This window comes from Ascaphus truei, chromosome 7 (genome assembly GCF_040206685.1).
Source record: "Ascaphus truei isolate aAscTru1 chromosome 7, aAscTru1.hap1, whole genome shotgun sequence".
Classification (NCBI taxonomy): domain Eukaryota; kingdom Metazoa; phylum Chordata; class Amphibia; order Anura; family Ascaphidae; genus Ascaphus; species Ascaphus truei.
Window position 1 is genome coordinate 73389236 of NC_134489.1, and position 17173 is coordinate 73406408.

Genomic DNA, 17173 nt, shown 5'->3' on the forward strand with positions numbered 1-17173 from the left:
ACATAGCTACAATGTATCTTTAGCTTGAAGGCCCTAATGTCTAACGTTGGTACCTTTTTATAATGTTAATGAGCAAAGAGGACAAAGGACTTTGATTTCTCAGCTGCATTCAATCTGAACCCCCTTCAGTGTACCTCTGTCACCCCAAAGGCTGACAGCCTTTGCCGCAGCTAAAGGGTTTGAGCCGTTCGCTGATGTTTGTTGAGGCTAAAGCTTCTCTATTTCAATCTGAAACTCACCAGCCCTTTATCCCCTGTACCCAATTTTCCAGCTATCTGTCCATGAAATGTCTCTGAATTGACTGTATAACCTCTGTTCTTTTAATGTAACCATGTATAGCTAAACCCCGTTATAACGCGGTCCTCGGGGTCCACCCCGAGACCACCGCGTTACTAACGGGGTCGCACTAATTTAAAAAAAAAAAAATGGCCGCCGCATCAGTGCATATTTACCCCGCGGTCCCGGCTTCCCCCTGTCACCGCGTGACAGGAGATGGGAGGGGGGATTCCCCTCCGGCTTCAGCTTCCCCTGTCACCGCGGGACAGGAGATGGGAGGGGGGATTCCCCTCCGGCTTCAGCTTCTCCTGTCACCGCGGGACAGGAGATGGGAGGGGGGATGCCCCTCCGGCTTCCGCTTCCCCTGTCACCGCGTGACAGGAGATGGGAGGGGGGATTCCCCTCCGGTCCGGCTCCCCCCCGCCGCAGCACAGGGCCCTCGCGCCGCAATACAGGGCCCCCTGGCCCTGCCGTAGCGCAGGGTCGTCCTGCCCCCCCCCCCCCCATGCCCCCCCGCGCTGCACCGGGCCATTCCACCAGCCCCCGCAGCATCGGGGGCCCCCGCAGCCATCATCCCCCCCCACCTCAGCACCACCCCCACCGGCACGCCCCCCCCCCCCCTGCAGCCACATGCCTCACCAATCATCCCCAAGGTAAGGCTGATTTATGTATATGTGTAGTGTGTGAGCAGTGTGTGTGCAGTGTGAGCAATGAGCAGTGTGTCAGTGTGAGCAGTGTGTGTGCAGTGTGAGCAATGAGCAGTGTGTCAGTGTGAGCAATGAGCAGTGTGTGTCTGTGTGTGTCTGTGTGTGTCAGTGTGTGTCAGTGTGTGTCAGTGTGAGCAGTGTGAGCAATGAGCAGTGTGTGCAGTGTGCAGTGTGTGTGCAGTGTGAGCAATGAGCAGTGTGAGCAGTGTGTGTGCAGTGTGTCAGTGTGAGCAATGAGCAGTGTGTGTGCAGTGTGAGCAATGAGCAGTGTGTGTGCAGTGTGAGCAATGAGCAGTGTGTGCAGTGTGAGCAATGAGCAGTGTGTGTGCAGTGTGTGTGCAGTGTGTCAGTGTGTGTGCAGTGTGTCAGTGTGTGCAGTGTGTGCAGTGTGTGCAGTGTGTGCAGTGTGTGCAGTGTGCAAAAAAAAATTTAATTTTTTTTTTTTTTTTTTAAACGGGAGCCACGGGAAACCGCGTTATAACCGAATCGCGGTATAGCGAGGCGCGTTATAACGGTGTTTAGCTGTATTGTTATACAGTAACTCTGTGCCCAGGACACAGTTGAAAACGAGAGGTAACTCCCAATGTATTTGTTCCTGGTAAAACATTTTTATAAATAAATAAAGCAAACAAATAAAGATGGAGGCCCATTCACTTTGAGGGTCTGGAAGGAGTGTTCCTGTGCCAGAAGGTGGCTTGTGGAATAGCCGAAATGTAGTAAATATGGGCTGAAGTCTTCTGGATCATGGGGGTTTGGGAGTGGTGCTAGATGAGCCTATAACATTTTGGGCCATATTTACTTGTGGTACTATTCTACAAGCCACCTTCCAGCTCCAAAATATGCCCCATGGCCCATTCACTTGAATAGGCTTTGCGGCGTCTTCAGGCACCAGGTGGTGGCTTGTGGAATAGCACCACTAAGTTAATTTGTGCCTTTGCCTCATGACTTGTAGACTTATCATTTAGAACAGTTTGAACGTGGAATGCACTCCGACGATTTTATTGTTGCTATGGTAAGTAGCTATATTTTGGGTGCTACCTGCAGAAGTGGCTTGCCTATGCTGGGTGCCTCCATGCTACAAACTAGGTTTATTGCATCAAATGGAAGCTGTAATAAACTCAAAGTTTACAGCCCGGAGTCGCCCAGCATATCATTCATAGCCTTATTTAGAAATGGGCCTGATATTCAAGTAGGGGAGGGCCATCATTTTTTTACCAGCAGGATCCGTGACCATTATTTGTTCAGGTACAAGATAACGTGCTGCTTATACTGACAATGTATCAGCAATATTAATGGCTATCCAGCCTTTTTTTGTCTCTGAGTTTGCACTTGTTCCCTGACCTATATTATTCTCACTGCTTCTAGTTCTTTGACACATCTTGAGATGTTTCTTGAGACACAGTACTTCATCCAGACCACAGCCACCGTTTGGGCATCTAGTATTGGGCACTGTGACTGGACATACTGGAAGACTATACTTCATTATGATGTACACTGCTGATATCTGCATCCTTCTGATATTCCGTGATGCTGCTGCTGCTGATATGGGAAAGTGGTGAACATGCTCATTATATTGTCACAGAGCCAATTAACACTAAACAGAAATAGCAACATCTGTAAAGCCCCAGCCCTTTTTTTTCAGTCTACAAAACATAATTTTACAAATTGCCTTTTACTTTTTATCCTGATCACACCGTTTGTTTAAAGACCCCCGGATGTCACTTATTTCAGCGAAAAACAATGATGTTAAATATTTGCCAGGCTCGTTAGCAATGTAACTGTTTATGCTTCCTCCCTTTGTAGGGATGTTGGAAGCCAAAGTTACACGTATAGGGATCTATTAATTAACCTAAAGAACAGACAGTGAATCGTTAACAATTGTAATAATTTGTATGTGTGTTTATATAAATTGCTTTTCATTTCTTGTTTCACCTGTAATTATACATCTAAAAGGTAAATGTCCTGCTTTTTAAAATTATGTATACCATTGGGCTATATTGTTTTTTTTTTTTTTTAAGTAATTAATGTGGAATTCAGGAGCATGCTTTTACCTTTTTGCTGTAAGACTAAAACGATCTATAGTATCATTTATTGTACAGTGTCTCCATTAAAATTAAAGCTACACTTATTAATCACTGTTGATATTTGTTTTTAGGTATGGCAATCTGTTAGATCAAAGCAATATTAAAATAAATCTCCTTTTTCTTGACATTTTTTAATTGTAATTTTATAAATAAAAATGTACTGGTATCCTGCACCAACTAGTATCATTGCACTTTAATCGCTGTATTAAATAGAGTATGGTGTTAATTATTCTAATTCACATTCACGAATACATTCTGTATATCATCCAGCAGGAGGTGCTGTTGCATTACCAATGAGCAATAGCACATCGAATTTTGAATTAAAAGTTTAATACAATCTAACAAATACTTATAGGCCCAGTCACAATGACTAATTTCAGACTTTATTAGAGTTACAGCTGGATAGAGTCCAATTCAATATATTTAATTATTGGGAATAACTAAAGAAAGTGTTTGATTGCTTCAAGGCACATGTTTCGTTTTCTGTTACCTTATCTATATGAATGATTATTTTCTTAAGCTGCCTTTCCATTTTTGTTTTCTTATAGACGTTTTAACTTCTATATTTTGAGCAACATTGATTATACACAACAGACAGGGGATGCTACATCCAATTGACAAAACATATATGGTATATAGTTAAATACTTCAATAATAATATTTTATTGGTTATTTAGTTAGACCCTTTGGCTAAGGGTGTTGGGGTTTGAGCTTACTGGGAAAGTGTGTATTAAAACATTGATTATACAGTAACATGTTTAAAAAGTCTTAATGTGAAGTTTCTCATTTTTCTGCATTCAGACCACTGCACATGTAATATTACTTTATCATGTTATTCTGAATTATTTATTTACACCTAACTACATCCCAACAAAAAAAATGCATGTGGTGTGGAAGCTTTCTTCCGCTATACCTTATGTTTCCACTCCCCTTCTTTTTAGATTGTAAGCTTCTTGGATCAGTGGCCTACCAACTACTAGATCAGCGTGTTAATATTGCAATGTTGTTGGTTGGTGTCTTTAATCCCTATTGTTCTAGAATGCAGAATATTAGTGTGTATATAAAATATAGATATATTTATATAGTAAGCCATATTATTTTGCATATGATATTTAGTAAGCTTTTAAGATTAAAATATGGAACAGACATTAAAAGCGGTAGCCAAGCTGTTGCAAAACTATGCGCTTTCCCTTTACTGAAATATGTGTGACTAATAAAAAAAAAATATACATTCAGGGAAGGTTTTATTCCTAAACCCCCCTCCCCCCTCCAAAAAAACCATTGAAATGGGTTTCCTATTTGTATTTTTATTAACATCTGAGTTTGCATTTTCCACTGTGCACTGCTATGTCTCATTTAAAACATTGAAGTAAAAATAACATAATCCAATGTAACAATGCAAGACGAAGAGTTGTTTATCAGAGGCCAGTGGACACAATTGAAGAGTAAATAACTTGTAATGTAGCACCATCATTCCATGTAGGCAGTGGAACGCTGCTTTCTGAGTTCTGGTTCTGGTTCTTTGCTGCATCCCATTTTAGAATCTGCATGGCTGAGTACCACTGTTGGGGCTCTGATTGTATTGGTTGAAATTCAGAGTTTTAAAACAATTAAAGTATCAATGAAAGTAGTAATCCAATTTCTACTTGCAATACTTTATGTGAATTTATATACATACTGTACATATAAAATATCATCAGCCCTTGTCCATCCACTGCTGGGTGAAGGCCTTCCCAATGGTACAGGTGAGTGGTTGCAAGCCTCTTATTTACACACAGCATCAAAACTCTAATCCGGTGTGAGAAACAAAATAATCAAATGTCTGCAATGCAGAATTTGTGTTCACAGAAAGTTAGAGTTGGTGGAGTTTTTCTAAAAGGGATACAATAAAAAAATATTTTATTGGCCCAACATTTTGGCTACCCTCTGCAGCTTTTTCAAGAGCTCCAGAGCTTAGCTGAAATGATGGGCAAAAAATAAAAATACTTTTAATTTTTTTTGTACATTTTTGATGTGCCTATACCTTTTGTTATTTGTGTACAGTATCTTCTAGGTACTCTGATGGCAGCACCCTCACTGGCAGTCTGGCTTATACCAGTTAAATGTGTGCCCCAATCCCTTCACACTGAGATGAGAGAGATTCATTCTCAAGCAAGTGTTGGCTAAGCACTCACTTTTTGAAAAAAGATGTATTAAACAAATCACTTTGTTTTTTTGTTTTTCCTGAAAGTGCTTAGTCACCACTAGGGTTAGGAGGTGTGTGTGTATAATATATTATACATACCCCCCCTCCCCCCGCCGCCCCCCCCCCAATCCGATACATCTTCATTTTATTTGAAAGCTGGTACATAAGGCAAAATTGCTGCCTGTTCTCAAGACCTAAGGAGTCTATTCGCTAATGTATCTATTATCTCGCATTAACAGACATTAAACATGGATTTAATATTATCCCCTTCTGTGCTGGAGGTCCAACGATGCATTGATGTTCATGCTTTATTGAAAGGGTCCCGAAAAGTAAATGTATTGGTAAAAAGTACATTTGCATCCCTAGTAAAAGTAATGATATTTAATGTGCTATCATTTACCCACCTGCTTTATGGTTTTCATTTACTATGTCAGTTCTATTATAGCACAGAAAAACATACAGTATAATGGCAATATATACAGTTCAATCGGCAATAGAATGATTGTAACCAATGTGAGATAAGGAGCTATTTAAAAAAAAAATACAGTACATCTTAAACCGAAATCCGAGGAAATATGACATGGAATTATAGTTTCTGCAGCTATGGGCTTTAAGTAAATATGTATGTATTGTACGGTGTACTTTCTTCTTTGGTTATGCAGAGAAAGACCATACATAATGTTCCAGTATAAAATCAAAGTTGTTATAACAAGCAGTAGGTAGGTACACCGTAATAAGTGCTGTCAAATGTGCATAACCTAAAAGGTACCTGCAGCCATCAATTATTTTCCATTCATTTGCTTGTCCCCCTGTTTTATGTACTGCCCTCCAAAGTATTCAGCTTGTTCTATCTCCTTACTAAATGGAAGGTAGCTGTGACTACAAATAAGAACATATGTGGGGTAGGAGTCGGTACAGTGTTGGACTGACAAGACACCTCTCTGATTATATTCCTCAGAGGTCCTACTAAGCTACTGAGCAATGAGTTAAACCTGATTAACATTTGCTGGTCTCAGTAGGATACAGTAAAAATCATGGACGTATAAGGGTGATCCCCACAGAGAGAGATTGTGTTGCTGCTGACATATAGGTTTGGGGGAAGTTCTGCCCACCCTTCAATGTACAAGAGATTGAGGCAATGACTGTGATCAAACAAATGCATCTGTCGAGAAAGCGAAAGCCGAAACGTAGTCCCTATGCAGTTTCCACTATGATTGGCAATCCCCACTCAGATTACAGGCAGATAGTGAAAGTACAGACAACACACTCATAACATTGTTCACGTTGTTATTATTATTACATTCAATGAATGAGTTATATTTTAGCAACACGGTATTAAGATTTTTTTTTAGCTGAATGCTATCACACTTGAATAAGGGAATGATTTTCAAATATATTCCTCCAAACTGGGTATCTCTTATATATATATATATATATATATCTTATCACACACACACACACACACACACACACACACACACACACACACACACACACACACACACACACACACACACACACACACACACACCTTCTGATAAAAAAAAGCATTTTGATGGACTATATACATTTAATGTATACATAATATAAATTGCATTATTCTTACAATATCCCATCAATCCCCAGCTGCTCTAATTAGCTGGAAGCTCTCTGGCAGCCGGAAACAGGAGCAGTGCATTGGAATCCTCTGAACATGCAGTGCTGACAGTCAGACTACAAACCCCAGCTGAAGGTTCACAATCTGAGAAGCACAGAACAGTGACATACAGAACGGTGTACCATTGAATTATAATAGAAACATTGTATTACCCTGGTTGACTTGTAGTAAACCACTTGCAATTCTACCACACCATTCCCAAGAATATTTTTTTCTCTAAAATGGATATATATATATATATATATATATATATATATATATATATATATATATATATATATATATATATATATATATATATATATATATTATGTGTATGTATATATATATATTTTTATTTTATTTATTTATTTATATATATATTTTTTTTCTCTGCCCCATCTCTAGAAGATGTGTTCACAACCTCACAGGGTCTCTGAATAAATTGTTGCTAATGTTTGAGTCTGTTACCCCATTTGCTTTGAAGTCGGGTTACACTTTTTATTCGGACGAATTCCTCCAGTTTTTATGAAAGGTTCATTTGCTACCCGTTTTTGTTGGTCCAGGGATATTAACCGTCAGAGAAAAGCAACAGCTCTTGACAAATCTTTGTGTTTATCAGAAGCACCCATACAGTATTTTACCTGATCCCAAAATCCCTTGTCACAAGCAGAGATTGATTGGAGGTGGGATACAAACACATGAAAAAAAGCAAAGACTAAAATATTCTGGCTTCATATCATGTTGTTGCTGATCTCAGATTCCCTACAAACACAACAGAAAAACACACACTTGATGTGTAATTTAGCATCTAATACTATGCTTTTAATGCTATGACAATATTAGCCACAAATAATGTGTTCTTGTATTCTTTATAAAGAAGTAGACACCTGCATATTTAATTGTACTGATGACTGAAAGTAAAAAGAAAAAACACATAGTAATTCTTTTATTTAGAAAAAAAATGATGTTTATTCTATCGGTTGAAAGGGGGGCATTGATGTATAATTTGGTGAAATGAAAAATGTTCTTGCTATACTCTACCAAATGTGAGTTATTTTAGTAAACTGATGAGTTCACATTGCCAGGAGTGATATGATTATTTTACATTTGTTTATATGAAATAAATAGCTACTTTTTAAAACTAAAATTTGCCTCAAGATCGTTAGAAATAAATAACTATTAAGCTCTATTTATGTTGTCATTGATTAATTCTTCACTACCTCATTTGGTTTCGATTTAGAGCGATTTGACTCTAATTTAATTAGCATATAATTTGAATGTGCATAATTACTGTAATTATGACATTCAGGTAAGCCAGCTTTAGGCTGAAAGGCAATTTCACATTTTCTAGGAAGCTTTTTCTTGCTAGGAAATGGACAAGGACGTTTTGCCTTGCTATCCAAGCAGTAATTATCACATCTTTCCGACAGACATTGCTTCCAGGTGATTTGTATTAGAACAACAGTATTGAAGGAGAATCTTAGGGAAAGGATCTGAGCGCTTTATAAAAATGTTTCTGTCTTGTTGATTAATGGAAACAATTCAAAGCACAGATCACAGTCATCTAGCATTTCTTTTTTACATTGAAGTCCAATCCTTTATTTGTTTTCAACAATTATATAGCATATATTGTTGAATACGTGAAAAACAGATGCTTGTTACACGATTCGTTGATGTTAAAATACTCTGGGTTGCTGTGCTATAGGTTATATTTGTATCAGTGAGGGTAAAATTCGTTTATTTAATAATAAGAGGTGTAGATGCACGGTCCTTTTGAATTAATGTATGGCTTTATTTAATGTACTCTAGTGTCATTTATGTTGTAAATGTACAATATCTGAAAATATATTATAGGCAAGATGTTCTCTGGATGTTGGGGTTTCGGGGTTTATGAATTAGATAACGTTGCTGCTGTCCATGGTACTCAACCTTTCAAAGCTGTTGCATGCAGAAAGAATTACATAGGGAGTGTCTTAGATTTTAGAACGTATGGATTGATGCAACAGAGGTTGCAATACAAATATTAATATGTAAATTATCCAAGTAACATATGGACGAATGCTGAAAGGCACTAGACAGGCTAATAAAAATCCCTTTCATCTGAGAAATAAAACATGTACAATCAATTACACCTTTCAGAAATAAGATGTTACAGTGGTATGTGTTTTACAGACTCAATTCAACTGGGATAAGAGGCGAGTATACATATGTTGTACATCATTTGCTAATTAAAATGAAAATGTAGCTTTGCATGCGCGATGTGTACAATATGGACATTTTATTAACACGAATTATACTTAACGTAGTAGACAAATGAAAACTAGGAAATAACATATACTGAATTTGTTTTATTTTGAAAACACTGTTTTGCATATTTTACTGTATATTTAATGTGGATTTAATATACCTTCTTACCAATTATAATTCCTTTGCAAGTAGGTGCAATATAGTAATTGAGAGTATATATATATATACATATATATATATATATATACTTATATATATATATATATATATACACACATATATATATATATTATTATTATAATCATAAAACGTCATGGTATCATGTGGAAGGGGCAATATCCACAATGCACAATAGGTGGCACTAGAGGGTTACAATTGCCAGACCTCAACCACACAGACAGATATTTAATGATGCAGCCCTAAGTGCAATAGAGCGGATTTTTAGTTAAATTGCTCCACCAATTTATTTCGTTAAAGTTTAACTATTTATTCCCCACAATGGCAGAAAGAGCAGGGTGTATATTTTGTAATCTCAAGAAATCTGCAGTTACAAATTATATATCTCAATAACTACATATTTAAAGTGAGAATATGTCTGTATTACATTTAATGTTTAAGAGAAAACATCGGTGTTTAATTACTGAACAAATCCTAATATGAGCGCTCATTTTATTATGAAATACAACATTTCCAAGAAGGACATAGGTAAATAGGGGGTGTATATATTGTGGAAATAGAAAGTGAGTGTAACAAGAATAAACACACGCTATCAGATGAAAACATGCAGCATATGTTCATGTATATCAGATATTTTAGAAACCTCTTAAATATTGTAAAATTGACATCCAACATAATTTTGCCTAAATATCTATCTCTCTGTATATTATCTATCTATCTATCTATCTATCTATCTATCTATCTATCTATCTATCTATCTATATATATGTCAGAATTTTTTTAAATTAAAATTACAGAGACAAATTTTTAAGGTTAAAACCGTGTTAAGTCTAAATAATATTCCCTTTATTTGGCTGGATTTAAGAAATGTTATTCTGTTTCTTTCACATTTTGCGGTGTATGTATGTATATATATATATATATATATATATATATATATATATAATCATGTAATCATATATACACACAGACTTCTGTCCTCTCCTAATAAGTACTTATTATTTTGTTGCACTAGGTCATTAGATAAGCTCTGGTTGAAGAAGGTTATTAGTGAGACTGAACCATGTTTTATATTAAATAAGATATTGCTGGTTCTGACACACCCAGACCCCTTCCTCCTTTCTGGGGAGGCTACAATGATTGACATTTGTTTGACCTAAAAGGGCAGAGGTTAACCCCCCCCCTCTCCCCCCACGGTCCTTGATCACTGAGCTGAGGACTGTAACCCTGAGGGTGCCAGAGAACCGGACCTGATTCATTTCCTTCAGCCTTCTTTACAATACATTGAAAACAAAGCTGACTTCTGCCCTAACCCAGCAAGAGAATACATGCCTAAGTAGGCAGAACATCCGCAACAATTGCCAACGGTAATAATCCCGGTCCACAAATATTAATTTTCATAGCAACTACCAATCCTTTATCACTAAATAATGTTTTGTCCCTTGTTGCACTGCCTACAACTAATTATTATCTGGGATTGGGGGTGGGGGGAGGATCTATTTGTAACAGCTGAAATTGCAGAACATCTGTAAATGCAAAATATGCAACATGATAAGCTGCTGAGTGCAGAATGAAAAACAAACGAAATAAAAATATTGCCATCTAGCAACATGTCAGTTTTCAGGATATAAAACATCTCTCCTTTGTCTGTCTTCCTAACATTGTAGGCTACAATAAGTGATCGGATATATATTAGTACGCAGGATGATTAATAAAACCGAAAGCTTCTGCTCCTACATCAAAACTCTCTTTGGCAAAACAGGAGGCAGATTTAATTGTATGGTTTCCAATAAGAAATAAGCAAATATCGCTGAAATTGCGTTTTAGACCAGAGTTGAATCATTGCTGTGTCCTGTCTTCAGCATTCAATTTAGGGTTAGAAACACAAACGACTTGATTTAGCTTCTTTCCCCCCCCTAGTTGCTGGAAACAAGACAAAGAGCAGTGAAAATAATTTTCATTTCAATAATTGCCTTCTGGTCAATTTAACTGTGCCTTATTTTGAAAGAAGCTGTCTAAATGAGATTCCTCTTCCAAATGTGTTCCCAGGCCTGATCCCCAGCCTTTAATTATTCCTGACTTTTTCCCCCCCTCTTCTTCTTCTTCTGCATAAGACGCTGCACTGGGTAATCACAAAGAAGTCACAGAGCATCCTTGAACCTTTTCAATAGCAGAGCCACTGATATTCAAATAACTAGCAAGGACCATTTCACTGCATGGAGACATAAGCATTTCCAATCCACTATTTGCATAGATCAACTGTCTTTGAAAAGGAGCAGTTGCCTTCCTAACATTAAAAAGCCTAGTTATCAAATCAAGTGCCTAGTTTGGAGGCTTTTAAACCGTTTCCATTTTATCTGAGCCTGCCCTTTAGCGTTTGACATGCAAATTTTTTTGCAGTTAATTTAGACAATTAAAAGGGATCTTCAAGGGAGCTTTGTCCCAGGGAATATTTCTCACTTTTCCCCCTGGACCATCTGAGATAAAGTTGGCCAGAACAAATGATGTCTAGGAGATTAATTAGATATTTGATAAGACATGAATCCCTAATAAGGGAGTACAAGACACAGGGGGCTGCAGTGTGTTCTGAGTCAAAATTAATAACATTTAACAGGATTTCCATTTAGGCATGAAATGTCTTTTCTGGAGTATTTATTGTAGTGATTTGTCCCTCTGGGACTATCTCTAAACCGAGATTTTTTTTACTCAATTGAAAGGATTTTTGGAAACAGATTTACAGAATAATATTAGTACAATGCTGTATTTTACTCCCCACTTTGAATTGGGTTAAATATGCAGACATTAAACCCTACTAAATAATTTCATAGTATTTCAATAACAAGGTACAAATTTACATTTTTCCTATATGTTCTGTAAATTGGTTGAACATCTAGTACAGATCCTATGTAAAAGAAATATGTTTGCCATGGGGGAAAAAACAGAAAAATAAAACAATGTGTTGATCAGAATTCTTTAATAATACGAAAATCAAAATATGTCAGGATTATTTTTTTATCATACAGATAAACGCATTTGATCTGTTTAAGAGATATTTTAATTTACGTGTCTGAGTGAAATGTTAACTCAACATTTTAAATATCTTTTACATATATATATTGACTTTCACAAAGTGCATCAGAAATAAAAAAATTAAAATGAAAAAAAAAAAAAAAAAAAGATACCCCTGAATTTCAGGAATCCACCAAAAATAAAAACTATTCGAATAAACATTTACAAGGAAAAAAAGAAATCAATACAACCTCTTGAAACCGATTTATACAGATTATGGGACATACAGAGCAATAGTCCCAAAATTTCCATTTTTTTCAGGGGCGGGGGGCTGAGGGGGGTTGGGGGGGGGGGGTTGTGTTAATTTCTCACCTTAAAATCTTTAAGGATGATTTTCTCTTTTTTTTTCTAAATTAAAAAAAATATATATGATTGGAAATAGACCTTACACAAGGTTTCTGATTTGGGTGCCATAATCCACAGTGGAATTAGAAGTCAATTTTGTATTTTCAATAACTTCATGAAAAGGAAGAAAAACCAAACAGAAAACAAAGATCTGAGTCATTTTTTCTTTTTTTTGCCCCCCTACTATCCCCCCCCCCCCCCAATATCTGCGTCTATTGCTCTGGATCACAAAGTTTTGCAGTGATGATAAGCTCTGTTTTTGCCTTCGCTAGCGCAAGCCAGTTCAGCGCAGACCAGGAGAAGTAACTTTGCGCACCAGGTGGAGAAGTCATTTTGCGCACCAGGTTGAGATGTCACTTTGCGCACCAAGTGGAGAAGTCACTTTGCGCACCAGGTGGAGAAGTAATTTTGCGCACCAGGTGGAGATGTCACTTTGCACCAGGTGGAGATGTCACTTTGCGCACCAGGTGGAGAAGTCACTTTGCCGCACAAGGAGAAGTCACTTTGCGCACCAGGAGGAGAAGTCACTTTGCGCACCAGAAGTGGCTGCACTGCGCCACACCCCCCCCAAACCCCTCCTAAGAGTCATTGCCGGCCTCCTTCCCTGACCGGCCCCCCTCCAGGATCAGCTCGGGGGACTCCGATCTGGGGGTCTCCAGGTTGCTGGCGTCCGTGTCGCTGTCGCTGCCCTTCTTGCCCCCCACCCCGCCCCCGCTGTGCGTCTTGATGTGCTTGCTCAGGTGGTCGCTGCGCATGAAGCGCTTGTTGCACACCGGGCAGGCGAAGCGCTTCTCCCCGGTGTGGGTGCGCAGGTGGCGCTGCAGCTCGTCGGAGCGGGTGAAGCGCTTGCCGCAAAAGAGCCAGTTGCAGACGAAGGGCCGCTCCCCGGTGTGCCAGCGCAGATGCGCCTTGAGGTGGGAGGTCTTGCCGTACACCTTGCCGCAGCCCGGGATGTGGCAGCTATGCAGCCCCTTCCTCCGCAGGCTGGCCCCGGCCGGCCCCAGCCGCTCAGCCTCCTGGCAGTTAGGGCAGTCGCAGGTGGCCCTGCCCGAGTACCTCCTGGCTGAGCGCCCTGACCCCCCTCCTCCCCCTCCCGAGCCCCCGGTCAGCATGGGGTTACCGGAGTCCGGGTAAGAGGGCAGCACCGGTTTGAAGCCGTCCTGGGTGAGCAGGTGCTGCCCGGTGGACAGCAGGTGGGAGGCGGCGGCGGTGGTACCCAGCCCCGTGGAGCTGAAGGCGGAGTGGGTAAGGGTGGCGAAGTCCGGGCTGTAGCCGCTAAGCTGGCTGTGCAGGGTGGCTTGGGGCAGCGCCCCCTGCAGGGCGGCGGCGGCCGGCTGGTTCTGCACCTCCAGCCAGGTGCTGGGGCTGCCGGCGTGCACATCCCACCAGGCGGAGCCCCCGTCTGAGTGGAAGCCGGACTTGTACCAGGACTCGTAGGGGTGTGCCATGCCCACCCGCGGGTACAGCCCGTCCGCCGCGCCGTGCACCTTGGAGAAGAAGGCGGACTGACCACCCTCCGGCGGGGAAACGCCCGACGCGTTGGCGAAGAGGCCGCTGTAGTCGCTGCTGAAGGCCGACGAGGTCGGGGAGGTGGAGGCCAGGCAGAAAGCGCTGTTGGCGGTGGCACCGCCGCCGCTCAGGGCGCTGGAGCCGCGGCTGGTGGCCACGGTGAAGCCCCCCAGGCTGGAGCCCAGGCTGCAGCTGGAGGAGGAGCGTTTCCAGGGGTGGAAACCCCCCTTGGCGAAGGCGCTGGAGTCTGGGAGGCTGCTGAGCGGGCTGGTGTTGCCGATCTTGTTGCAGGTGGCAGCCAGCATGGCCAAGGGTGTGGTGCCAAACCTGGGCTCTTCCTGAAGGACACAAAACAGCAACAGCATCAATAGGTGTCCCTTCCAAGTGGCAGCTCTTGGTCAACAGTACAGGACTAAGAAGGAGAAGAAGAAATAGCTTTTAGGGACCATTTAACATGGGTGGTGTCTCTTATCAAAAACTGTTGATGTTTAGCTCTTTTCTACTTTATTACTTTGAAATGGTTTCTTGTGAAAATAAAGATCCCAATTTTGTTTTTAGAATTGTTCAGAGGAAATAGAAAACATTTTTGGAGCCTTTAATTGGTTAATACAGCATCTGCTTAGAAAAACAACCTGCTCTTTAGTGTAAAGGTGCGCAGAAAAAAACTAGTGTGTCGATGATAGGAATAAGTACAGATTTGTACAACCCAGAGGATCTTAGATTTTCCAAGATCAATGATCCAATAAAGTATTATTGCAACTAAAAATATATATATGTGTGTGTGTGTGTGTGTGTGTGTGTGTGTGTGTGTGTGTGTGTGTGTGTGTGTGTGTGTGTGTGTGTGTGTGTGTGTGTTTCGCTTTTTAATTAAAAAAAACCTTTTAATAAGAAGGCATGTTGAATGGACGACCTGTTACTTTTTCCCCCTGATGTGGCTAAAATTAGTGAGACATGCCCATAAGAGATCAACTGTATGGCAATACAATTGGGCTGATACAGTTGATAGCTTCTTGCACATCCCTTGAAAACGATCATTATAACATGGCCATATTAAAAGCTCAGCCAATAACGGCACATTTCAAATGGTTGTTTTTCTAATTACTGTAACACATTAATGTAACCAAACAAACGAAAGAAACTGTAAGTTTTTTTTTTTTTTAATGCATGAAACTAAGGATGTCTGAAAAGTTTCCAGCGAGTGCTGGAGTGGAGACACCAGGAGATTGCTTGGAAGAGCTCAGATCCAGATATTTAATGCAAAGCAGACATTCTGATGCTGGGCATTTTAACACTAAACACATATGATCAGCAGAACAATACAAAACAAATATTAGTTACATGCTACATTAGCTAATGTAAGACAGACAGGGTGCCATGTCATATAGAGATTCAAATACAATGATCTGGACCCATTTTATTGCAGGTCTTCAGAATTGTGTGCCAAAGCTTTTGAGACTCCAACCACAGAGACAAAAAATACATAAGTGCTGGCTGCGTTTATTTATATGGGAATGATTTAGGGATTAGAATTAATTATACAGTTTATTCTGCATTGATGGTAACGAATAAACAAATAAGGAAACAAAAACTTTCCGTGACTGTTCCCTGCCCAGAGAATGGGAATAACTTGGAATCCTGCGCTGCGTAAAGTTATCGCCAAAATGAGACACAAGTGCGAACAGATACATGCATGGTCACTGTGGAAATTAATTAGCATGCATGAGTTCGATGGGGTGATTGGTAATAAATGACTATTAGTATAAAAATAGCTGTTTGTATATAATGGGCATATGTCACTAATTTAGCCACATCTATTACAAGGATCACAGATCGCATGTAATAAATATATTGTCTTAGATGAACAGCATGTAATAAATCTATTGTCTTACATGAACAGATCGCATGTAATAAATATATTGTCTTAGATGAACAGCATGTAATAAATCTATTGTCTTACATGAACAGATCGCATGTAATAAATATATTGTCTTAGATGAACAGCATGTAATAAATATATTGTCTTACATGAACAGATCGCATGTAATAAATATATTGTCTTAGATGAACAGATCGCATGTAATAAATATATTGTCTTACATGAACAGATCGCATGTAATAAATATATTGTCTTACATGAACAGATCGCATGTAATAAATATATTGTCTTAGATGAACAGCATGTAATAAATATATTGTCTTACATGAACAGATCGCATGTAATAAATATATTGTCTTAGATGAACAGCATGTAATAAATATATTGTCTTACATGAACAGATCGCATGTAGCGGAAACCACAACTTCAACGAAATCGGGCCTGATTTGCAACAGCTGTCACTTTCCCCCCATTAAACTGTACTGCAACTTTTTTATTTATGTTTTATTTTCCTACCACAGCTGTTAGATCAGCAATGGGGTCAATAAGAAAATCATCCCGTGCAAGGAGAACACAACGTTTTGCACTGAGCCAATGTAATAGGTATGGTGACTTACCCCAAGTATAGACGTAGCCATAGCACGTCCCTTGCCCTGCTGCAGAGATGGGGGTCCTTGGGGGGAGCTGCTGCTGCCCGTGCCGGTGCCGGTGCCTGAATCTCCTTCTCTTCACACACGTTGCACTGAGTGAGGATCCTCCTCCTGTCTGCGGCAGACCAGACTCAGCCTAAGCGCTGGCAGCCCCTGCTTTGAAGTACCGCTGGCTGTTGCTGTCGGCCAATCGGGGCGTTCCGAACGCAGACTGGAGCTGCGCCGGAGCCAATCAGAAGAGACGAAGTGCAAAAATGTTCTGGGCTCTGCACGCGTGCCACTCAAAGGAGGGGTGGAAAAAAAAACCCCTTCATTGCTTTGGACTCCTGAAACTGTACCGTAATAACCCACTCCAACACACACACACACACACACCTGTTCTGTACTGAAACCTATACAGGCTGCAACG

The 17173-nt window shown here is 40.0% G+C and overlaps 1 protein-coding gene across 2 annotated transcripts; it reads right to left on the minus strand.

Annotated features, from left to right (window-relative positions):
- Nucleotides 1-12940: 12940 nt before the first annotated feature.
- SP9 (Sp9 transcription factor) lies at nucleotides 12941-16880 on the minus strand. Of its 2 annotated transcripts, none has more exons than XM_075606787.1 (2): nucleotides 16732-16880; nucleotides 12941-14576 (listed from the first exon to the last, which is right to left on the minus strand). In XM_075606787.1, exons 1-2 carry the CDS (start codon nucleotides 16750-16752, stop codon nucleotides 13308-13310), a joined length of 1290 nt encoding a protein of 429 aa, XP_075462902.1. In that variant the 5' UTR covers nucleotides 16753-16880; the 3' UTR covers nucleotides 12941-13307. The 2 variants fall into 2 exon arrangements, with proteins under 2 accessions (XP_075462902.1, XP_075462901.1); XM_075606786.1 differs by having other exon boundaries at nucleotides 12941-14650.
- Nucleotides 16881-17173: the final 293 nt, after the last annotated feature.